Source organism: Pungitius pungitius, chromosome 2 (assembly GCF_949316345.1).
Source record: "Pungitius pungitius chromosome 2, fPunPun2.1, whole genome shotgun sequence".
NCBI classification, from domain to species: domain Eukaryota; kingdom Metazoa; phylum Chordata; class Actinopteri; order Perciformes; family Gasterosteidae; genus Pungitius; species Pungitius pungitius.
The window spans coordinates 173,448-197,665 of NC_084901.1; the positions used below are offsets into that span (position 1 = coordinate 173,448).

Here is a 24,218-nt window from a genome sequence, read left to right on the forward strand (position 1 = left end):
TCTGGGTGGGGCTCCGGAGTGAATCTGTTGTTTTGTCATGAGCAAACATCCCCACAGAGACGGATTCTCACTGAGCATCACAGATCTCGAAGACAACTGAAACTATAGAAAACATTGAGGGAAACATTCAGCAGAGGGTTGTGGAACCTGCAGGTTTCACAGGAGAAGTTTCACTTCTTTCTTGGATCACCACGCCCGCAAGGTTCAACCTTTGTGTGCTTTGTTTGGGAATACGCTTCGGACACACCTGAAGTATTGGGTTAGCACCATGTGATCCTGTAGGCGGTGTCATAGAGCTTGACTGACGGGTGCTAGGTCCAATAAGAGAGTCCTCTGCCGGTGAAGGGCACAGAGGCCCAGCAGAGCATCACACATTACTTTCTAGATATCTAACACCATATTCACTTCCATCTAAATACTGTTGACTGGAACCATCTTCATTACGCTTATTCAAATATTTTTTGCAAATGCAAAAATATGTTTTTTTCTTGTATGGCTGGACAGGTGATGATTTTGCGGTTGTGGGATTAATCACCATCTGTTCAGCCTTAACTTGACGTGGAACAAGTCTTTACTACTTCCTTTAAACTTTGTTTTAAACATCTTTTAGCAGCATGCTAAACATTAACTGGAACATCACGAGAAGCTAAAGCCTCAAACTGAGTCAAACATGCCGATAAACAGCAGAATCGAACAAACCTCTTGTATCAAAACCAGATTTCAGGAGAGACCAACTTCTTCACAACACTACAGAGGAAGCAGCCAACCACCAGAAAGGGAAGCACAACCATCATTCCTAGTGGATGTGAGGATATACAACACTCATAAGGAGCTGTAAATAAAGTGGTTTTCCTGTAGTGTAATGAACATAATATTTATTGTATGTAGTCCACATTTTGTCGTAAGGGGGGTCATTTACACCTTTAGTTTCTGGTTGAGGTGAACGACTGGTCTCCCATTTGTTTTTACCCATCTGTGACCTCGTCTATCACTCAGACATCGACGGATGCAACAAATCGGCAACAAATAAACTGGATATTAAAGCAAAGCGTTAGATAACTTTTCATTGGCACCGATACAGCAAGACACGAGCGAGCAGCTACACTAAGCAACGTCTCTGCAGAGACTCAAACACAAGAAGAATACAACCATTCAACAGTAGTTGGGTCTTTTTTGCATTAAAATAAAATATTTAAAGCATACTATTATATATAAGGAATAAAAATATGTAAAATTTCAACACTCCAACAATAACTCTTACATTAATATTGTGCTCATTGGGATTCTATCTCTTTACAGATACTTATTCATTCATATAGATATTTATATATATATATATATATATATTTTCCGGTTTTGCATCCTTGTTCAGCCAGAACTGTTGACAGTACAAAGACCTAATTTATGTGGTTCCTAAACGGAGACCTGATCCCTGTGGCTGATGGGAGTGTGGAAGGCAATAAGTGGTCAATGAGGAGATGGCATGAGGCTGGCTGTTAGCACCACAGGAGATCCAGAAGGGCATCCACTTACAAACTCCAGGATGGATGATTGAATCCAGTAGCGGGACAACCTTCTGGGATAATCTCTTCCAGAGGATCAGGAGAGAACGTTCACTGCAGAATTTCAGGAAGTGTCTCCAAATGGTTTGATTCGTGCTGTCAGGTAGAGGGATCGTCCCCTCCAAAAATCTGAGAGCAACCATCCTCTTCGGGAGGTCAAGAAGGGTGACCTGCTCTAAAGGTTTAAAAAGGATGATCATCGAACAATCCTCTCCAGGAAGCACTTCAATGGAAATGTAAAGAGTCAAACTCTAATGACTAATAAAATGATAAAGCAGAAAAACGGGACCGTGGAAAGTACCAGAGATCTTTCAGCCAAGAGACACTGTCCTTTATACACATGGGTTCATGGGTTTTCTGGTTGGGAGACATTTTGGGTTTAGTGGCACAGATGTAGATTCGCTCAAGAAAATCCAGAATGTGGATCAACAGTAGTTAAACAGTTTTAATCCAGTCTTTGCAGGCTCTTTGTGGCTGAAACAAGTTGATGTCTGATCCAAGCGGGTCCAGACCAGTCTAAGGGTAGCTGGTCACCGCAGTCTGTTTCTGGGCCAGGCGTCGCAGCTCCTCCCTGATGGCCTTTATAAGGGAGGCAGAGGTATGGGCGGAAGGGGAGGCGTCCTCTGGCGGGTACTCAGGAGTCGGTGAGGTAAGGAGGAGAGGCGGAGCCGAGGGGTCCCTCAACGAGGAGCTGGGCATCTGGAAAAACGATGAAGAGAACTCAGGGAACGACAGCACCTGAAGGAAGGAGGGAGACAGAAGGTGAGGCCAAGGCCACAAGGTACATCCACATTAAAGACATGAAGAGAAACTACAAAGGAAATTAGGGCAACAGAGAATGAAAACTACCATCGCTGGAAGACTCGTAACTGAACAACCATAAAAACGGGTCAGAACTAATCTGGACTGACTGCTCAGTACTAGTAGGGATTTGGATCAACAGGAAATATCTTAGACTGGACTGGACTAAACGATGTTATTGCTACATAATGAAAAAATAATAGCATAAATAATAATACAATTTCACTCTTTCAAAGAACGTTTTATTCCTCAGAATATTTTGGAATTAGAATCAGAATGTGAACAAATGTATTTGAAATAAATTGAACAAAATAATGCGAGGGACACGGATCGAGTGAAGCATCGTTCTTGGTGCGATGCGGTCGGGTTTAATAAAATGTGTCCAGCCTCTAAGCGGGGGGGAGGTTTAACCCGAGAGACGGAGCGGCCCGGTAATGTAAAAGTGACAAAAGGACTGATCTGCACCCTTTATCACCATGTTCCTCGGAAATAGAAACAATTAAACAGAAACACTCAAATTTGGGATATTCACACTCTCTCTGCTGGCTCCGGGTCTGGAGAGGTCCTGGTCTGAATGCCGCTGGTTCCAGCTGGAGCCGGTGGGACCAGACATGCTGCGACCCACCCCCGGGTACGCGCTGATCTGACTGGACAAACCCACCTGGGTCAGATGGTGGAGCTGCGCACCTGAAGAGAAACAGACACTGTTGAGTTTCAGCACAACAGTACAATAGCTCCTTTAATGATGCTCATTCTAACAAAATGCTCGTGGGACTGTACTTGTGCTTCCCCCCACCGGTCGTGGTCTGGACGAGGAGGGGGGGTCCCCGTACTGTGCTCTGCTGGAGTAGACCGATTCCTGCAGCTGGTCTCCAGTGGAAATATATGCTGCAGAGCTTAGACCCTGCCTGTATGAAACAGAGAATCAGCTGATCAAAGACATGGACTTCTTTTTAAGTTGACCTTTGAGAACTGTGGAGATTGTAGAACTAAATATTGAGAAAACCCAAATTATTAAAATGCATTCTTGCTTGGAGAGCAACCAAGTCCACAAAGTCACAAAGAGCCTGTGGAGCAAACACACTGATGTCTCCAAAAAGCCCCTCGGGGTCACGGCCCTCCAAACATATTGGAGGAATCTGCTTTATCTTAAAGAGGATCAACAGGAAGAGCAGACAATCAAAGCATCCCATTGACAGCGCCACGTGGTTTAATCCTATACATTGAAATGCTGTCTCTCCTGGTACTTTGTCTTCAGTGAACTGACCTGTGCAGAAGACCCTGGACGGATGTTGGGGACATTCCCAGCTCTGCGTATCTCTGAAGAAACAAGAGGAAGAGGATGAAAGGAAAACTGAACATGGAGTCGAGACAGACAGGAAATGGCCTCCGGACACTCACAGCTGAGAAGGGACTCTGAGAGGGGGCCGCTGGGTAAGAGCCCCACTGTCTGCCGGGGGGGCGGGCCTGGGGGGAGTGGCCCGGCAGGGCGGGGCTTATCCCGCTAACCTGCGAGGAAGGCGACACCAGTGCGAAAGCGTCATCCAGCAGGGAGTGCATCTGCTGCCGGGCCTCCTCGATCGAGGGCTGGGGGGGCATGTAGGGCGGCGGGGCTGAGTCAAACACCTCGTCAGTGGGGGAGGGGCTGCCGTGGTCCGGGGGAAGGTCAGTGTCTGACTAAAAACCAGAAGATAGAGACGATGAAGGGAATGTGTTCTGCTTCATTATTTACGTTCAATCCATCCAACCATCTATCTCATCTTGTGTAGAGCCCTGGGGGGGGGGGGGGGGAGAAGGCTAAAGAGGTTCTACAAGACTCCCAGTGTCTCCCAGTCACACAGTGAGACAGAGTCCAGTAGAAATGGGCTGTTGGTCTCACCATGTAGGCCACGTTGTTAAGTCCCGGGTATTTTCTGTAGGTGGCGCTGTGATCGGTGAGCAGACGGTCCAGGTCCGTATCGGGAAGACTTCCGGGTCCTGGCTGAGCTCGCCGACTTCGAGGAGAGCGCCTTCCTCTGTAAGAGACAAAAACACAAAAGGCCGCAGTTATTTGGGCCCTGAATATATTTGTATACATTAATGATCATTATTCAGGAAGACAATAAACAGTTTGAGTTGAGTCAATTCTGCAGTGTCATCATTCTCAGGTCTGACCTCCTCCGGGAGCCGGTGGGGGGCGAGTGGTTGTCAGCCTGCAGGATGCAGTCCATGTGGTCGTGGGCGGAGCTGTAGAGACGCTGCGCCACCTCGCTCTGCACAGGTCCATCTCCGAAGGCGTCCATGATGTCGTCCATGGAGGGGAACTCGCACTGGCCCCGCCTCTTGGCACGTTGCCTGAGTTTGTTCCTGTGGTGCTCGATCTCAGACTTGTGCCTCAGCGCCACCTGGGGAAGCCAGAGGAGAACACAGGGAGGCCGGTTTTCAAAGGTCCCGGTGGCGAGGGACGGTGGTGGCGCCGTGGGTCTCACCTCTGTGCTGACCTTCTCGGTGAGGGTGGGGCTCAGGTGAGGCGTGGCGTGCTGCGGCAGCGGGCTGGGGCGCGGCTGCATGGCGATCAGCTGCACCTTGTTGGCCTGACGACGTGTTCCATCAGACGAACCGCGGGACAGCCGGTCCACGTGGTCGAAGATGGAGGACGAGGACAGAAGCTCTTCTGCTCCACCAGCTGATGGAGCAGACCAGCGAGATACTATGTATGAGAGAGATGCTCCACCTTACCCAGCAGGTGGTCAACATCTGAGCCACTGATGACATAAAGATGTTGACTAGAGCGGCTCCAATCAGGAGATGAAGGTACGTACCCAGTTTGTTCCGCCCTACAGTCCAGAAGCAACAATAGAAAATACATGAAACTCTTATTTTCCTTCCTCTCTTTTCCCTCCATGACACAGAATCTCTAGAAAAGATTTGTTTTTCTCTCTCACACACACACAGATCAGCTAGTGACATCACGGTTTGTCTGACCATTTTTGGGCGTCTTCCTGTGATGTTTCCCCTCAGTTGGCGTGGCCACAGGTCGAGTGCTTTCTTCTGCTGATTCTCTGCCGCTTGATTGGTCGCTGCCTAACGAGTCACCATCTGACGGGCTGAGTCTGAAGGACGAGAGGCGGTTTAATTTCTCATCTTATAAACATTTACTTTAAAAACAAAGATGCCCCTCATTTTTTTATATTTGACCAAAACAAAAAGCCTTTTCTCTTGTAATTTTAGACCTTTATCTGTAGTCGACCTTGTGTCAAAGTGACACGGTAACATCATTAGTAGCTCATACGCATATTTTAACAATCCAGAATTTGTGTCATTTTAGGATTTCTTTGTGATGTTCCTAAAAATAAATAGAATAACTAGTTGCGGTTATTATTGAATGGCATCCCACCTGCCCCGGCGGCGGCTCGTCCGCACCGCCTTTGTGGAGGAGCTTTTAGATTTGGGGGTGTTGAGCTCCCCACCGTTGGAGGGCGTGGCCTCTTTGGCGGGGGGGGGTAGCGAGCCTGGCTCTTGGATCACCATCATGTCGTCTTTGCTGTGCTGGCCCAGGTGCAGCTTCGCAAAGTCGAAGCCTTTGACGCTCGGAGCCTGAAGCTGAGGGAGGACGCTAGATCAGTTCTAAGCTCGGACCACATGGGACACCAAACGACTTCCTGTTGACCTCTGACCTTCTGCCTCTGCTGGATCGTGTTGATGGCATCCGGCTGGAACTCCAGCTTCTCTGAGCCACACAGCTTCCAGTAAAGGATGACGATGATGAAGAGGGCCAGCAGGACGGGGACGACCACACCGATGATCAGCCAGATGCTGCTGCTCTGAGTCTCCGCTGGAGGGACAGACAGGGTCTCCACAGCTGGAGAGACAGAGGACAGATACAGGGAGAGAACAGGTGTGAAACATGTGGGCGACTCGTGAGGGACAGGTGACACAGAGGGTAGGTCCGGCCCTGACTCACGCTGGGCAATAGGCCTCTGCACGCGGTGTCCAAGGACGATGGCGGCCCTCTGAAGGTCCAGGCGGTTCAGGGTGACTGCCATGGACTCTGCTGGAATCCGTTTCCCACCTGGACCCTCCACAAAGTAGAAGACCTCCAAAGGACGCTCCGCCCCCAACAGCCTCGCCACCCGCACCACCTGAGAGACAAGAGGTCAAAGGTGAACATACAAGATGATGATCAGACCTGAAAAGACACTGGAGCAGCGATCTGTCAGTCAGGAAAACTTCCTGCATTAGAGATATTATATTATGTACCTGTGTATAATGTACACCATCATAGTATATCTATATACCTGTGTATAATGTACACCATCATAGTATATCTATATACCTGTGTATAATGTACACCAGTATAGTATATCTATATACCTGTGTATAATGTACACCAGTATAGTATATCTATATACCTGTGTATAATGTACACCATCATAGTATATCTATATACCTGTGTAATATGTACACCCTCATAGTATATCTATATACCTGTGTATTATGTACACCATCATAGTATATCTATATACCTGTGTATAATGTACACCAGTATAGTATATCTATATACCTGTGTATTATGTACACCAGTATAGTATATCTATATACCTGTGTAATATGTACACCAGTATAGTATATCTATATACCTGTGTATTATGTACACCAGTATAGTATATCTATATACCTGTGTAATATGTACACCATCATAGTATATCTATATACCTGTGTATAATATACACCAGTATAGTATATCTATATACCTGTGTATAATGTACACCATCATAGTATATCTATATACCTGTGTATAATATACACCAGTATAGTATATCTATATACCTGTGTATAATGTACACCAGTATAGTATATCTATATACCTGTGTAATATGTACACCATCATAGTATATCTATATACCTGTGTATTATGTACACCAGTATAGTATATCTATATACCTGTGTATAATGTACACCAGTATAGTATATCTATATACCTGTGTATAATGTACACCAGTATAGTATATCTATATACCTGTGTATTATGTACACCAGTATAGTATATCTATATACCTGTGTATAATGTACACCAGTATAGTATATCTATATACCTGTGTAATATGTACACCCTCATAGTATATCTATATACCTGTGTAATATGTACACCATCATAGTATATCTATATACCTGTGTAATATGTACACCAGTATAGTATATCTATATACCTGTGTATTATGTACACCAGTATAGTATATCTATATACCTGTGTAATATGTACACCCTCATAGTATATCTATATACCTGTGTATTATGTACACTGTTATACTTCACATACCTGCAGACTGGAGTTGCCCACCACCGTGGCTCTCCTCCAGCGCCCCCTGCTGGGGGCCTGCAGACTCTCCTCCAGCAGTAGAGCCAGACGTCTTTCCAGGCGAGCTTTGAAGCTTCTCTCTGCCACCAGCTGCTCCTGAACCCCCAGCAGGACTGAACAACAACAACAACAACAACACACAGCGGTCAACAGAGAGAAATAAGTCATCTCAAAGTTGTACCAAAGACAAAAGTGTGAGCTCACCTGTACGGACCCAGGTGGAGCGCAGCTGGTGAGACGTGTTCAGCTCAGGGTAGTGGAGCGCTGAGACACACACACACACACACACTTAATACACACACACTTAATACACACATTGATCACACTCGTATTGTCTCATCAATGACGTACGTTCTGCGATCTGAACGGCAGGAAACCCGACGTAGAAGCTGAACTCCACTAGGCTGAGCTTCCTGAGGAGCTCGCTGACCTCTGACCCCGGCAGATAGTCCCGGCCTTCACGCACCGCAAAGGCGATGTCCACGGTAGTCCTCTGCTCGGGGGGGCGGCTCACAGATGTGGTGATGTTCAAAAGCTGGAGGACACACAGTTGATGTCAGAGGACTGATTTCCGTACAGGCGAGTACACCCCCCCACGCCCCCTCTCACCTGCATGGTCACGGTTCCGGGCTGAAGGGCTCTTCTCCGGGTCTCAGCGTAGGCCATCTTCAGGCCTCTCTCCACCCGCTGACTGAAGTCGCAGAGCCTGACGTCCAGGTGGGGGGGCACAAGCTGCAGCACGGAGTGGACCTGGTACCGGAGGTCGGGTACGGCGTAGAGCGGCGACACGGGGGGGACCGGGCCAGAGCCGCGTGCCGGCCGGCGGAGGGCATTGATGACAGAGGCGGCCGTGAAGATCAACGGACCAGACACCACCCGGAAGGCAAAGCTGGACGGAGTTCTCAGGAACTGGTGAGGAGACGGAGAAAGAGATCTGTCAATCATCTGTCATTAATCAATCAATAAATCACGTACAGCAGAGAACAACAAAGCAAGAACTGCACAAGATGTGGAGATGTGGAGGAGGTGGTACTTGTGGTGGAGGAGGTGTTTGTACCTGGAGCTCCACTGATCGATTGAACTCTCTCTTCAGAAGATCTCTGACTTGAGTGAAACTTGCTGAAGAACCTTTGGAACTGACTGCAGGAGAAGGAGAGACAGGTCAGCTGACTCAGCAGAACCTGGTGCTGCTGCCACATGAGCAACAGTACAGACCTACTTACCTACTCTGACCAGGTACATCTCTGGCTTGGTGATGTTACACAGGTACTGTCTGGTGGGCGGAGTCTGGGCTGTTCTGGGGGTGGTGACGGGGGGGGCTCTGGTCAGGCTGATCTGTGGGGTGGTGGATGTGGTGGTGGCCCTTGTGGACGGAGCCTTTACCGGCTTCTCCGAGACCACAGCAGGCCTCTCCGATCGATTGGGGTGGGGGGGAGGTCCTGGCGAGGGAGGGAGGGGCAACCGGCCGGTGGTGTTGGAAGGGGGGCGGGGAGGAGTTTTGGCCCGGTCTCTGGGTTTTGGATAAAGGGGAAAATCCGTTTTGACTGTGGCAGACGGTGGAGGTGGCTTCTCCTCACTTGTGAGAGTTGGTGAGGTGGTGAGAGGAGGGGTCAGGGGGGGGGTGGGCCCTTCTGGAAGAAGACCAGGGCTCTGGGTGGGAGACGAAGAAGAAGAGGGGCGGTGGGTTTGTGTTGTTGTGGGAGTGATGGGGGGCTTGTGGTTAGTCCTTTCCAACCCGTCCTGGTCTCTCTCCCTTTCTCGCTCCCTCTCCCTGTCCCTGTCCCTCCCCCCCCCCACACTCTCCCTGTCCCTCCCCCCCCCCTCACTCTCCCTCTCCCGGGCCAGCAGCTTGGTGTAGTACTCCATGCTGTTCATGTCCGGCAACAGCAGCTCCGTGGGTTCCAGAGGCATCATGTCCTCCAGGTCGTAGTCCTCGTCCCAGCTGGGGAAGACATCCGGATGGGAGGGGCGAGTGTACAGGGGCACTCGGGGGGTGGAGGAGGAAGGTAAAAGGGGAAGGCGTGAGGAAAGGGGGGCAGTGGGGCGGGCGGGGAAGGCGGAGTCGTAGGAGACCCAGTCCGCCCCCAGGTCCTCGTCATACGAGTGGTTGGGTAGCGGTGTGGCCAGATCCTCCCCGTCAGGCACCATGAAGGACAGAGTCTCCAGGTAGTCCCCGGAGCCCCAGGCCTCTTCCAGGGAGGGGCCCTGCTCCCAGGGGGGAGGAGGGGTGACAGTGGGCTGGGTGTGGGGGGGCAGGGCAGGGGGGAGGCTGGGGGACAGGAGGTCTGGGGGTCTTAGCAGCAGGTGGATCCCCTGAGCACCAGCGTCTACATCCTCCACTGAGCCTGCTCCACCGTCATTAACACCGTATCCAGAATGAGGGGGGGGGGAGGAGGAGGGAGATGAAGGTCGTGACGGAGACTCCCCAGTCCTGTTGAACTCCAGCACACCTGTGAGGCAAAGAGTAGGACTTTCACTGTAAAGGGACCGTATCACACCACAGCGTTTCAGTTCTTAATGCTCAGCAGATCAATCGATCACATCGATCAATGTCAACATCCACTTCTCAGAGAAGACCATTTCACCTTCACTTCTGATGTGTTCAGTTCATAAGTTAAATGATATATAAACAAATATCATTCTGCACAGGGTTCGATATGACTTAGGACTCTTGGGGGGTCCCCTAAAATGTAACTATAAAAAATACTGAAGACTACCTTGCTACACTATATACTGCAGGCAAAATTATATCGACATATTCTGAAGGTGGGACAATGGTCTTGGGATATTTTTCATGGTTTAAAATCAACTAAATCCACACAACAAAAGCTGTGACTCTCCATAGTTCACTGCGTAGAGCAGAGGACTCGTTGGCTTCAGGATGTTTTGAATCACTGGGTTCGGATCCCGATCGTTCCGATCTTTTTTTAAATATATTTTCTTAAATACATGTTTTTATACGTGGTTGTGATGTAGTGTCACTTATACAATCGTGAACGCTGCAATGGATTTGTGATGCGTTTTGTAGATTTTCATCAATATGTTTGTGAATGTGCTGCTGTTAGCTGGCAGCTTGTTTGGCTTCATACACGTACAGCAAGAAACTCTAATCATTACGTTACACTGGGTATCTAAGTTAGTTAATGCAACTTTTGATATAGGAACACCAACTCCAAATATTTTACTATAAGAAGCAATTATTATGGAGATATAAACATAATCAAAGCACTTCATGAGGGATTTCACTCTTTGTGAGGCTTCGTTCAACAATAACCTTCGTGTCTGCGTCACAGACCACAACAACAGTCTGTGATGCTATTGGCTGCTCTGATTGCCGCCCAATAGGAAAAATATTAATTATTGTTATAAATATAAAACGTCCTAAAGACCTATCATTTTCACAATCATTTTTAATGTTAAAAATATTTGTCGGGGACCCCCCAAAATCTAAAAATAAATTCTAATAGGGGGTCCCTAATGACTTATAGGGGGTCAGGGACCCCCCCCCCCCCAGACCCCCCTCATTTCGAACCCTGATTCTGCATCTTTCCATCACTCATTCAAAGGATTTGCATGAATCTGCAATAAGAACAACATCATTTTAAATCACTAGTTTACATTGTGACCTGTATTCGAACAACAATGACTCCTTTTTGCTTCCTCCGACGCCATTTATCATCGAGTCACAATCACACAGCTGGGTCCGTCCCGCCTGCTGCCGGCTTCATTTCAGACAGACAGATGTTTTAATGTCTCTGATCAAGCTTTTAGGTTGAGTAACTATTTGATGTTTCATGCTGAGCTTCAACACTTTAATAAATGTTGATGTGTCTGACTCAGAAAGAGCAGGAGGACGAGATCAGGCACACTTCAGATCTCCTTATAAGAAAGTTCCTGTTATCAGCAGGTGGGTCAGAGGTTGGAACAGGTTCACAGGAAAATCCCTAACCTCACCTGTCAGACCAGGTCCCTTTGAAATCAGAACCTACCTGCAGCAGGTGGGCTTGACGTGACCGTGGAAACCAGCGTGCCGGCAACCAGCAGAATGAGGGTGTGTATGCATTTGTATGCCAAGGTTCTGGGCTCCATTCGGATTCTGGTTCGCCGGTCCATCCGGGATCTGGTCGCGGAGCCCGGCAGGATATCAGGGTCCATCAAAGGTCCCCGGGTCTGATACCGATACCGCGGTCCGAGTGGCTGTCAGGTGGACCTGAACAACAGGTCACACAGAACATTTAAAACCTTCTTTACAAAACATATACATAAACGGCCACAGGTAGAATCATACGTAATGATGTAATGTATGATATGTAATGATTGGGTTATATATATATAACCTATATCTATAATATATGTATACATCTACATATACATATACACAAATATCAACTACTATAAACTATACAAATTGTAGCACCTAAATTGTACTTATAATGACTCTTATCTAAGTTGTAAATCGGCGTTTTTAATGAAATTGCACTTTCTTGTTTCTTGTTCCTCTGGGTTTGTTTCCTTATGGTTGAAATGCACTTATTGTAAGTCACAATAAAAGCATCAGCTAAATGACACATGATGTAAAAACTAAATGATGGTATTATTGTGGCCGAGATGAATGCAATGAAATATTCCAATGGCCCCGCGTGCTGCAGTCAGTGAGATGCAGAGACAGTAGATGAAGATGGAGAGATGCTTTTTGCATTGGAAGTCAAACAAAGAGAAGAACTGAGCAGAGGAAGTCCTCCACATGTCCAACAGAAGGGGGACGAGTGCAAATGGACCCCTTTAGTACTGATAGTGCCTGGAACATGCTGCTTGCTGCTAGGTGGCAACCCTACATCCATCTCAACATCTCCCCTGCAGAGGACCACCACTGTGTCCATAAAAGACAAACGTCCTGCTAAATGTGGGACATCGTTGGCACTTCAAACACATTAAATGATGGAGAGTTGTGAGCAAAGTGCACGAGGACAGCAGGAAGAGACGCTAGTTCCACACCTCCAACATGATCACACGAGTTTGTGTCAGTCTATTAGGGCTATATATAAAATATACATGTGTATGTACATATATACAAATATACAGTACAAAGGTTTCCACATTCAATTCAACCATATATATATATATATATGATCATGTATATATTATATGTGATATATCACATATAATATATCACGGATATAAATGAAAATGTATGTTATGTAATATTTCATATTTAAATACAAAGCCCAGAGGCCCTCTTGTCCGTCATGTATTCATCATCAGCTCGGTCCCGGCTCAGCTTTGTTCCGCCCATGCGCTGCAACACCAGGCACAGGTAGAAGCGGCCTGGCCCGGTCCGGTTCGGCCCGTGCCCGGCCCCAGACACGGACTGATATCAAGCCTCAGCCGTCTGTCCTCCGCGGACACAACGGGCATCACCGCTGGCCCCGGTCCGGTCCAACGTGCACGACTCTGATTCTGATCCTTATAATGGACCGAGTGTAGTCCCGGACCAGAGCCGCCTCCCTTCTCTATGTAACGACCCCCCCCCCCCGTTACAACACGACACACACACCCGACACCGGCCACCCACAGACTGTGCACAGAGAGAACCGAGCCGAACCGAGCCGTGTAATCGCCACGGCAAGCATTCCGTCGGCCAGAGGAGACCTACCTGCCATCCTGGAGATGCGCTTCGGGTACGTCACGCCTCCAGAGCCGCGCGGCGCGCTCCCTGCAGAATCCCTCCTCCTCCTCCTCCTCCTCCTCTGTGGCCGCAGTCTTCCTCACCTCCGCGTCCAAAGCCGCTCCCTCCGCTGCTCGGTTATCAGACCACAAGGCGAACGAGAACCCGCCTCCTCACAGGCTCCCACCAGAGCCGGACCGGACCAGGTCCGCCTAGACGGTGGTACTGCACACATCGAAAAGTCCAATATTCATTGAGTCATTCATTGATCTACGATGATCAAAAGCCGCACCAGCGCCCCCAGAGGAGCACAAGGCAAACTGCACACAGCTAGCATCGAAGCTATCTTAGCATGCTAAGCCATGCTAACAATAGCAATATAAAGTGTGGACAATGGCTCCAATAACAGGGTTAATAATGTGAATTGAATGAAAACGTATTTCAGTCACATATCTCATATTTTTATATGTTTATGATTCAACCAGGAGAGACCCGTCCAGATTAAAGATCTCTTTGTCAAAGCAGAACTGGCCAAGACAACATCAAAAACATCAATGTAGACAGAATATATCATGAAAATATACTTCTTCTTTCGTATCTTATTAGCAATTGGCATCAACTTTCTGGTGTTTATTACCATGAAATGACAGTGCTACTGTAGCCCTATATTTTATTTTAGTCTAAATATTTCCCTTTGCACTATATGTTGTCAATAAAGTGGCATCAGTAGTGTGAACTTTCCGTTTCTTTGACACTCCTGCACTGAAGCCCGATGACCAGGGGGCGTGTTTAAGACTTCCCGTTGCCCCCCAGGTGTTTCTAGTCACACAGGTGAGCCTCATCAGGCTGTGACATCACAGCGTGCAGAGCGTGGCTGCGCAGTGAGACAGAATGCTGCCTGTCTGTCTGGTGTCCGTCTGTCTGCTCTCGGCTCTCTCAGGTGAGGAACTCTACTAGAAGGACCTTGTGAGCTTTTTGTCTTACTGCTGTTCTCAGGTCAGTTTTTTGTCTCTTCAGCTTTAAGCTGGAGTCTGATCCAGAATCAGCCAAATGGGACTTTAAATGGAACTCTGCAAGACCGTGAGCTCTTCTCTGGGTACTTTGGATTCAGAGGTGATTCAGATCCATGTATCTGAAACCTGCAATATTACACTAAAAATAGAAGCATTTAATGTTTTGATACTTTCAATTTTAATATCAAATGATATTCAAACAATAACTGGTATGGAATTGAATGTCTGATATTAAATAACTAAAATTCTACAGACGTGTCGGGGGTGCGCTGCTTCAGTCCAGAACAGGAGCTGGAGTCCCGGATCATTGGGGGTCAAGAGGCCTGGGCCAACTCGTGGCCCTGGCAGGTCTCCCTCCAGTTTTCCTCCATGCCGGCCTGTGGTGGTGCCATCATTGGACCCTCATGGGTTGTATCTGCAGCTCACTGCTTTAAAAGGTCAGAGGTCACATGTTTGGTTGGGGCTAGACCGGGTGCAAGTGAACAAACGATGTGTTTGGTTCTACAGGTTCAATAAAGCTTCTTCCTGGATGGTTCTGGCTGGAAAACACGACTTGGATAATCCGCATGAACCCAGACAACAAGTCAGGACCCCCACACCTTGGTTTCTTTGTTCTAGATCAGGTTTAAGTGTGTGAAGCAGATCCTGACCCTTGTGTTGACCCCTGTTAAGATGGTCGGAGTCTCTGAGATCCAAAACCCTCCTGGCTACAACCCTCTGACCAAAGAGAGCGACCTGGCTCTGCTGAGGCTGCACACCCCGCTGGTGTTCAACCGCTTCGTCAGGCCCATCGACCTCTGGATGTCTCCGCTGCCCCTCTTCAGCGAGTGCACCATCACAGGCTGGGGCTCCACCCGAGAGAGTGAGGGGGTGTTAAAGCTGCATTCTCTCTAGTGTCCACCAGGGGTGACTTCGGGTTGTTCAGAAGTCTTTTAAGAAGAATACTTTATCAATAAACATGATTATCTAGTTTCTGTTCATAAAGGAAGGTCAAGTCTATCCAGGAAGTAGAGATGGCGAGAGGAAGTTTTGAGGCTTGCCATCCGATTGGTTAACTTGTGGGCAGAAGGTTAAGTCACTCAACTGTCCTATCAAGTTGAATACACAAGTAATGACATTATGGCTTCATTGTTCTCCATTGTGTTTACCTTATGTTTTAATTACATGCAAAATCCCGAATTGTCATGTGGTTACGCCCGGCTCCCGAGGTTCCAAAGGTCACAATGTACAAAACGTGCCTAGATACGCGCTTTACAAAAATCCTACTCGAGACACTCCTCGTCGCTGACCGATCATTATTAGGAAGCATTGAAGACTTTGCGTAGTTCAGCTCTTGAACTTCTGGCTCATTTTAACTCAGCCTGGGTCCTTCTCTCCTTCAGATGGCCCACGAGTTAACAGACTGCAGGAGGTGAACGTGACCATCCTGCCCCCTGAAGCCTGTGACGAGTACTACAGTGGGAAAATACAACCCTCCATGTTTTGTGCTGGAAAGCACACTGGAGGAGCAGACTCCTGCCAGGTACCTGGATCTCCATGGGCTCTTGGACATGAGACCTTTTTTAGAGGTGGAAATCCGATGACTTGGAATCCAACTTCTAACTATTCTCTCGTATTCCTGGTCTCGCTTGGCCGGTCTCTATTTGACACAATCTAAACTCCTCTTCTTTAATATGTCTATGCTTCAGGGGGATTCCGGAGGTCCGCTGGCCTGCTTCACGGGAAGCCGGTATGAGCTGGCCGGTCTGGTGAGCTGGGGTGTCGGTTGTGGACGAGAAAGGAAACCAGGGGTTTACGCCAAAATCCAACAACACACTAAGTGGATGTCCGAGGTCATGGGTACGTGTCCCATTGGATTTCCCCCTGCAGAGTGTTTTTGGAGGAAGAGTGTGATTTGTGACCTTCTCCCTTCACAGATCACCACGGGGTGTATGCAGATGACATCAATACTAAAGGTAGCTTCTTGCATTACACGGACCTTTAACTTGCATAAACTCTTGTATATATGCATTGCATTAAAGTATGCAGGCGTTCAAGTTGTTCTGTTCACCCCCGCATGACAGAGAGCATGTGTGGTATGCTGCAGAGCTCCGGTTGTGAGAAGATTCCGGGCCTCGCCACCCTCTCTGTGTCAAAGAGCGGTGGTCTGTCGGTGGGCAATGTGACGGAGCCCTGCCCCTTTTTCTGGCCCTGGCAGGTGAGCCTGCAGGCCAACGGGCGCCACTACTGCAGTGGAGTGCTGATCCAGGGTCAGTGGGTCCTCACAGCACAGCACTGCAATGTCAGGTAATAGTACTTCTACATTGGAACATCAGTTGGTGGTACTACTGGTTTAAGTACTACTACTACTACTGCCGCAGTGCTAATCTGCTCCCTCGTGGGCTTCACAGCTATGGTGGATACTTTTCCACTACTTTTGACTTTATTTTCTCACTGCAGAGCCGAAGACGATGTGGTTCTGGGAGTCCATGATCTCCGGTTCTCTTCGTCCCAAACTGTCCCCGTGGACGAGGTCTTCAATCTTCCTCAGGATGGCAGCTTCCCCCCGGGCTCGGACCTGTCTCTTCTCCGCCTCGCTGTGCCTGCCAGATTCAGTAAGAGTGCTTAACAGTCTCTGTATGTAGGAGTTGTAAAATGTGTACTGAGGCTTGGTTTGTCTCCAGGCTCCAATGTGTCTCCAATTTGTGTTCCTGATGAGGAGGACAATGAGGACCTCGATGTCAGCTGGTCTTGTGTCACAGCGGGCTGGGGTGTTTCCAAAGCAGCAGGTAGTCTACTCGTGAAACTAGAGGGTCCTGGTTTCATTGAGGCTCCTTTCGGAGTCTGTGGAGGTCATGGATCTCAGCCTTTAGGGATTCCTAATAATACATCTGTACTTTCTGGTCCAGAACCTGTGGAGCCGGAGCGGCTGCACCACGTCGGACTGACTCTAGTGAACCAGACGAGCTGCAGGGAGCAGTGGGGGGGGCTGGTCACCGGCGCTCACATCTGTTCACATCCGGCAGGCTCCATCTCCTGCATGGTAACCGCCATGAGCTCCGCTGGGACATCGCCAGCTTTTACAGTTTTAATGCTGGACTCGTAACATATTGGCCCAACGCTTAGTTTTTATCATTAGCATCTTTTAGGAGAGTCTGACTGCAGGAGGGGAAGAGACTTTTGGGTCTTTAATGACTTTTAAGATCCAAAAAGGTGAGGCTCATTGGTTTCTCTGTGCAGGGTGACTCTGGAGCTCCACTGGTGTGTCATCGGCGCGGTGCCTACTTCCTGTTTGGCGTGGTCACATGGGGCAGCAGACGCTGCCAGGCGGACAAACCGGCCGTCTTCTCCAGGGTGTCTGCGTATTGCTCGTGGATCAGCAAGCTCACCGACGACTCCTGATTGTTTCAAGAAATAAAGTCTGACTGGAAACTGCTTGTTCTGCGCTTTTTAAACTGGACGACACTCTGCTTTAATTTAGCGTAGCGACATAAGTTGATAGTGTCTTTACTCTCGTCACATGAGGCGTTACTACTTTTTCTCCTGTTACATGAGTCTTTAGTGACCCGTAGTCATGTCCATTAGACATATCGCTGGGTTTTTCCCTCAACCTGACGTCCTGTGGAAACTGCATTTTATTTGAAAGCCTGATGCTACAGTGCTATGGTTTAAAGTTTGGTTTACGCTTGCTCAATACGTCTTGATTACATCATGACATTTCTTCACACCGAAAACCAGTATAAATCAACTCAGACTATTCTCCAAGTCTCCATCATGCATACCAGGTTGTCATTACATTCCTGCTCCCCAGGGGAGGAACCTTGTCTCTGAACTCATCGAATCGAGGCAGTCTGCACCCCAGAAGCCAGGGCAACAGCTGGTCACCTCCTTGTAGCCCTGGAAGGAGCAGCCTCAGAGTGGGGGTCCAGATGTAGTAGCTGATCCGGGACAGAACTGGACCCTCAATGTTGTGTTTGTAATTTCTTATGTTCAAATCCATCCACCGCAGCAAGAATCAATGAACTAAGAATCTGGAAGGACCAGTGAAGACTTTTAAGAGTAACGTATGCATGTGTACACCTCTCATCAAAGTGTATCGTTGTATTAAAAAGTTTTCATTCCTTTTATGAAATGTATAAAGTGTATGTATACTATCCCTGAGTTCAGTATACTCTGAAGTGTATGTTTATACTTCCTCTGTTCTCGGTGATGACATCAGGACCACAGAGAGCCTTCACATCTTCAGACTAAACACTAACACACTGTAGACCTCAAACTGGACTTATAATGGATCTTATCTAGAACAAGTTGTACATCGGCCTATTTGTTGAAGTTACACTTTGTTTCTTATTCTGTTTGTTTCCACGCACACACACACACACAGAGTTTCTGCTGAGTTGTCCTGAGTCAACAGGATTGTGTTGCTTTATTAAAATTACCAACCAGATTTTACTTACGGAACAACAATTTCTCTTAAGTTTGTCATCAGGAAAATGTTGCCGACGTGTGCGTGCTTGTGAGAGTGTGGTCTGTAGGGCGCCGCAAATTTGGAACGGGATTGATGATGGCCTCAAGGTGTTGCCGAATATCTCCAACTTTGAAGGACAACTAAAAAAATAATTCTCATCAACCTACATCTAATATAAAACTGTTTTTTCATGGACTTCTGGGATGTATGATTGTATGTGTATGTAATGTTTTGTAAGTACTGGTGTGTCTCTCGTAAGCAACTAGTCATAATTTGTGGTAATTGTGTACTTTACAGTTTTGTGCTACCACTTTTAATTGAATCATGGGCCCCCCACCCATAAGCTTTTCTTTAGCTTCTTTGGGGGACCCATTCACCCTACCCAAAATGCATTCATTCATAATACATTATATGTTTGCATAGATATATGAACAAATTAACATTTATTAACATAAATTAATGTTTACATCAATCATATGTATATAATATATATGTATATATAAAAATTTGAGTTCAATCCTCTGATAAAATCAGAGAAAATATTAAAATGTTCCATCATACAACAAATAAAAATGCAGTTATGTTTAAAGATGTGTGTAAATTTCATATTCTAAATGCTATATGCATATATATGCATATGCTATGTTGACCCGAAGGTGGAACTACAGCTTTCTTGTGTGAACACTAATAAAAACTATAAAGAAAAATAATAAAACTACATCAAGCTTAAGATTTTTAATATTTATTTGAGAAATAAATAGAGTTTTATTAATAATATCGATATTAACATGTTTACACTCAGATTATCACAATTAAACAAACAAGAAAGAACATTGAATTAACAGTTAGATTCATTGTCTTTATAACGTGAATTTACATCTCAACTCAGGAAGAGGGATGCTTTGGACCAAAGATCCAGGTCTGTCTCTGTCTCCATCTCCGGGTGTATTGTCTCCATCTCCAAGTGTATTGTCTCCATCTCCAAGTGTATTGTCTCCATCTCTGGGTGTATTGTCTTCATCTCTGGGTGTATTGTCTTCATCTCCAGGTGTATTGTCTCCATCTCTGGGTGTATTGTCTCCATCTCCAGGTGTATTGTCTCCATCTCTGGGTGTATTGTCTCCATCTCCAGGTGTATTGTCTCCATCTCTGGGTGTATTGTCTCCATCTCCAGGTGTATTGTCTCCATCTCTGGGTGTATTGTCTTCATCTCCGGGTGTATTGTCTCCATCTCCAGGTGTATTGTCTCCATCTCTGGGTGTATTGTCTTCATCTCTGGGTGTATTGTCTTCATCTCTGGGTGTATTGTCTCCATCTCTGGGTGTATTGTCTCCATCTCTGGGTGTATTGTCTCCATCTCTGGGTGTATTGTCTCCATCTCTGGGTGTATTGTCTCCATCTCTGGGTGTATTGTCTTCATCTCTGGGTGTATTGTCTCTATCTCTGGGTGTATTGTCTCTATCTCTGGGTGTATTGTCTTCATCTCTGGGTGTATTGTCTCCATCTCCGGGTGTATTGTCTCCATCTCCAGGTGTATTGTCTCCATCTCTGGGTGTATTGTCTTCATCTCTGGGTGTATTGTCTCTATCTCTGGGTGTATTGTCTCTATCTCTGGGTGTATTGTCTCTATCTCTGGGTGTATTGTCTTCATCTCTGGGTGTATTGTCTCTATCTCTGGGTGTATTGTCTCCATCTCTGGGTGTATTGTCTCCATCTCCGGGTGTATTGTCTCTATCTCCAGGTGTATTGTCTCCATCTCTGGGTGTATTGTCTCTATCTCTGGGTGTATTGTCTCTATCTCTGGGTGTATTGTCTTCATCTCTGGGTGTATTGTCTCCATCTCTGGGTGTATTGTCTCCATCTCCGGGTGTATTGTCTCCATCTCCGGGTGTATTGTCTCTATCTCCAGGTGTATTGTCTCCATCTCTGGGTGTATTGTCTCCATCTCTGGGTGTATTGTCTCTATCTCCAGGTGTATTGTCTCCATCTCTGGGTGTATTGTCTTCATCTCTGGGTGTATTGTCTCTATCTCTGGGTGTATTGTCTTCATCTCCGGGTGTATTGTCTCCATCTCCAGGTGTATTGTCTCCATCTCTGGGTGTATTGTCTTCATCTCTGGGTGTATTGTCTCTATCTCTGGGTGTATTGTCTTCATCTCTGGGTGTATTGTCTCTATCTCTGGGTGTATTGTCTTCATCTCCGGGTGTATTGTCTCCATCTCCAGGTGTATTGTCTCCATCTCTGGGTGTATTGTCTCTATCTCTGGGTGTATTGTCTCTATCTCTGGGTGTATTGTCTTCATCTCTGGGTGTATTGTCTCTATCTCTGGGTGTATTGTCTCCATCTCTGGGTGTATTGTCTCCATCTCCGGGTGTATTGTCTCCATCTCCGGGTGTATTGTCTCTATCTCCAGGTGTATTGTCTCCATCTCTGGGTGTATTGTCTCCATCTCTGGGTGTATTGTCTCTATCTCCAGGTGTATTGTCTCCATCTCTGGGTGTATTGTCTTCATCTCTGGGTGTATTGTCTCTATCTCTGGGTGTATTGTCTTCATCTCTGGGTGTATTGTCTCCATCTCCGGGTGTATTGTCTCCATCTCTGGGTGTATTGTCTCTATCTCCAGGTGTATTGTCTCCAGGTACCTTCCGGTCTTCACTTACAGGTGTGCATGTCGTTCATGCTCTCGCAGCGTCGGCAGTGGACGTAGCAGCACCAGACGAACTTGCACTCACAGCGTTGGACATGTCTCACCAGGTGGGTATTGTAGCCCCGGCCGCAGCACAACAGGACGCAGCTGTCGGGGCCGGTGGACGTTCGGTTGCAGCGGCGTCCTCTGGTGCCGGCCACGCCCCACCGCCGGTCCTCCAGGCAGTAGTTAGGGGACTTGTTGACGAAGATGAGTTGGTGCGGCTCGACAGGGGGGCGACGCTCCTTCCTCCTGGTCTTCCTCCTGGACCGCCCCCACACCTGGACGCTGCGCTCGTAGCGCTCCTTCAGGTAAACGCCCACCTGCTCCAGAGCCGCCACTGTCTTCCAGCAAGTCTTCACGCCACAGGAGCCGGAGACGCCGTGGCAGCGGCAGTGCGTCGCCATCGTCCTGACAACCGCCTGCAGGGCGGGGACAAGGGGAGAGAGTGAGGCGCATTGGTTATGGCCATATTGATTTGATGTGACATCACAGCTCGTCTCACCTGGCGTCCGCTCTCACTGTTGTGCTGGTTCATGGCAACCAGAGTGTATCCCCCCGACGCCGAAGTGTTTCTGACGCTGCTGTCAATGAACTTTCGGCTAAACCAGATCCCGTACTGGATGTGGTCTGAGCAGCCCCCCCAGTGCCACCCCTCAGCCGGCGACCCGCCTCCCTGCAGCTGTGTGTCGCAGCCGCACTCCGTCATGTTTCCCTGACTGCAGGAGCGCGTGACGCCGTGGACTAGTCCCGCCGCCATCATGGCGTGGATGAATGCGGTTTCTTTAGTTCCTACAAGAGTTAGTGTGACATCAAAGGATTTTAGTGTGACATCAGAGGAATTTTGTGTGACATCAGAGGAGGTTAAAGTGACCTCAGAGGAGGTTAGAGTGACTAGTAAATATGTTTATCTACATATAAACATGGTTACATCATGGATAGGGGTCCTCACCGCTGTTTGACTCAGTCCCGAACACGGAGGCGTCCTCGCGGGTGGAGCAGTTCCACCTCTCATGTTTGAACTGGTTCTGACATTCAGCAATGGCGAGCTGGGCGCCACGCCGCACGCCGGGCAGCAGGAAGGGCTTCTCCCTGCAGAGCGCCGCCTGGCCGGGGCTCAGGGGGAGGGCAGCACAGTCCTGGTCCTCAGGACCCCCCGAGGGACCCAGACCCAGCCTCCTGCAGAGCCACATATGTTACATAAAAAGTTTCTTCTATATTTAAATATATATATATATATATATATATATATATATATATATGTGTAGATATATTTATTTTTTTATGTCGTGATATAACATTCATCATTATATATATATAATATATATATAATATTTATTCCATTAATATGGGGAATGAGGAAATATAGAGATTGATGTTTTTTGGTTTTTGGATGAAAATAATATCATTTAAACTCAAAGTGAGAATAAATAAACACCGCACAAATTATAGTAATTCTTCTTTTCCGATGAGAAAACAACGTTACATGAACGCGCATGGCGATCGGACGCACGCGCATGATCCTCTTTTTAAAAACTGTTGTTTAATGTCATATTAGAAACGTCTCGAGCTCTGACGTCAGACCGGATCGGATCCACTACGCGTCATCAGCCGGACGGGCTCCTTAAAGCGGACTGGTGCGCGTACTCACATCCACGAGGCTCTGCAGCACGGCGGGCACGCGCAGAGCAGCAGCAGGGTCACGGTGCACACGAGTCGGTCTCCACAGCTCCGGGTCTCCATGACCTCCTCATCTATCTGGTCTCATCCTAGAACCCGGTCCGGGAGCACAGCGAGGAGTCCGGGGATGCTGTCCACCGGGATCAAGTGATGTGAAATCCCGGTCCGTCCCGGTCCACCTCAGTCCGGCACGGATCCTTATTGGACCAGCTGGGGATTCATATTCAGGAGATGACGTCACGGCCAAACGCTAATTGGACAGTGAGAGGGATCCGGGAGACGAGCTGAGACCTGGTCCTGGATCTGCGCAGGGAGGAACTCTGGACTGGTTTACTGGCTTATTAAAGCCATTATTCCACTGTGTATTATTAATAGTGTGATTAGATGTTTGATCCATGTTTATTTCTACAAGCGTGAGTTAAAATAAGTCCAAATAACCTCCTTGTTCTTTCTCCTCTTTCTTCCTCTACTTCTTATTTCCCTTCTTATTCTCCTTCTTCATCTATTAACAGTTTGTCAGCTAAGGATAGAGATAAATAAGAGGTCAATAAAGATACAGATAATACAAATATAAATAAAGAGATTACAGAAGGACAGCTTTCTGTTTATGATACTTATTCGTTTTAATGGCAGATTATATATTAAAATATATAAAAACACAATTTACACTCTTTTTAAAAATGGTAAATCTTTGTTTAAAGTAAGACATTTTAAATGATATTATTAAACATGAATGAAATACTCTGAATAAAAACTTTAGTCTAATTATTAAATAAAGATTTTGTTTAGTATGTCATTGATGAATGTTCACTTTTCCAGCATATGAACAAGTTTAGAGAAATATACATCTGTAGAAAAATATAAAAACATCAACTTGGAACTAGTAAGACATTTTCCTCACATGATCAACAGTTATTATTAGTCTTTGGTTCTGCTGGTTTTCAGATAAACAAAATAGTCAAGAACAGCTTTATATGTATATGTTCCATATATATATATATATATATATATATATATATACATTCT

The 24,218-nt window shown here is 47.0% G+C and overlaps 3 protein-coding genes across 4 annotated transcripts; 1 reads left to right on the forward strand and 2 right to left on the reverse strand.

Moving 5' to 3' along the window:
- Nucleotides 1–493: 493 nt before the first annotated feature.
- Nucleotides 494–13,620, reverse strand: si:dkeyp-27e10.3 (UPF0606 protein KIAA1549). The gene is made up of 22 exons (XM_062558960.1): nucleotides 13,355–13,620; nucleotides 11,691–11,911; nucleotides 9,528–10,151; nucleotides 8,925–9,458; nucleotides 8,759–8,841; nucleotides 8,311–8,610; nucleotides 8,053–8,236; nucleotides 7,906–7,965; nucleotides 7,663–7,814; nucleotides 6,307–6,484; nucleotides 6,020–6,204; nucleotides 5,740–5,945; nucleotides 5,328–5,455; nucleotides 5,165–5,179; nucleotides 4,832–5,028; nucleotides 4,518–4,747; nucleotides 4,243–4,378; nucleotides 3,765–4,040; nucleotides 3,631–3,683; nucleotides 3,144–3,271; nucleotides 2,896–3,050; nucleotides 494–2,300 (listed from the first exon to the last, which is right to left on the reverse strand). The coding sequence occupies exons 2-22, from the start codon at nucleotides 11,854–11,856 to the stop codon at nucleotides 2,079–2,081; spliced, it is 4,212 nt and encodes a 1,403-aa protein (XP_062414944.1). The 5' UTR covers nucleotides 11,857–11,911; nucleotides 13,355–13,620; the 3' UTR covers nucleotides 494–2,078.
- Nucleotides 13,621–13,841: 221 nt separating this feature from the next.
- ovch1 (ovochymase 1) lies at nucleotides 13,842–18,036 on the forward strand. Of its 2 annotated transcripts, none has more exons than XM_037461551.2 (13): nucleotides 13,842–14,306; nucleotides 14,384–14,479; nucleotides 14,633–14,816; nucleotides 14,887–14,962; nucleotides 15,052–15,241; nucleotides 15,762–15,901; nucleotides 16,068–16,218; nucleotides 16,296–16,334; nucleotides 16,443–16,665; nucleotides 16,819–16,973; nucleotides 17,043–17,147; nucleotides 17,268–17,401; nucleotides 17,599–18,036. In XM_037461551.2, exons 1-13 carry the CDS (start codon nucleotides 14,258–14,260, stop codon nucleotides 17,758–17,760), a joined length of 1,704 nt encoding a protein of 567 aa, XP_037317448.2. In that variant the 5' UTR covers nucleotides 13,842–14,257; the 3' UTR covers nucleotides 17,761–18,036. The 2 variants fall into 2 exon arrangements, with proteins under 2 accessions (XP_037317448.2, XP_037317450.2); XM_037461553.2 differs by having other exon boundaries at nucleotides 14,188–14,306; nucleotides 14,384–14,462.
- Nucleotides 18,037–21,260: 3,224 nt separating this feature from the next.
- On the reverse strand, nucleotides 21,261–24,209 carry wnt16 (wingless-type MMTV integration site family, member 16). The gene is made up of 4 exons (XM_037462599.2): nucleotides 23,164–24,209; nucleotides 22,465–22,691; nucleotides 22,018–22,304; nucleotides 21,261–21,934 (listed from the first exon to the last, which is right to left on the reverse strand). Exons 1-4 carry the CDS (start codon nucleotides 23,253–23,255, stop codon nucleotides 21,479–21,481), a joined length of 1,062 nt encoding a protein of 353 aa, XP_037318496.2. The 5' UTR covers nucleotides 23,256–24,209; the 3' UTR covers nucleotides 21,261–21,478.
- Nucleotides 24,210–24,218: the final 9 nt, after the last annotated feature.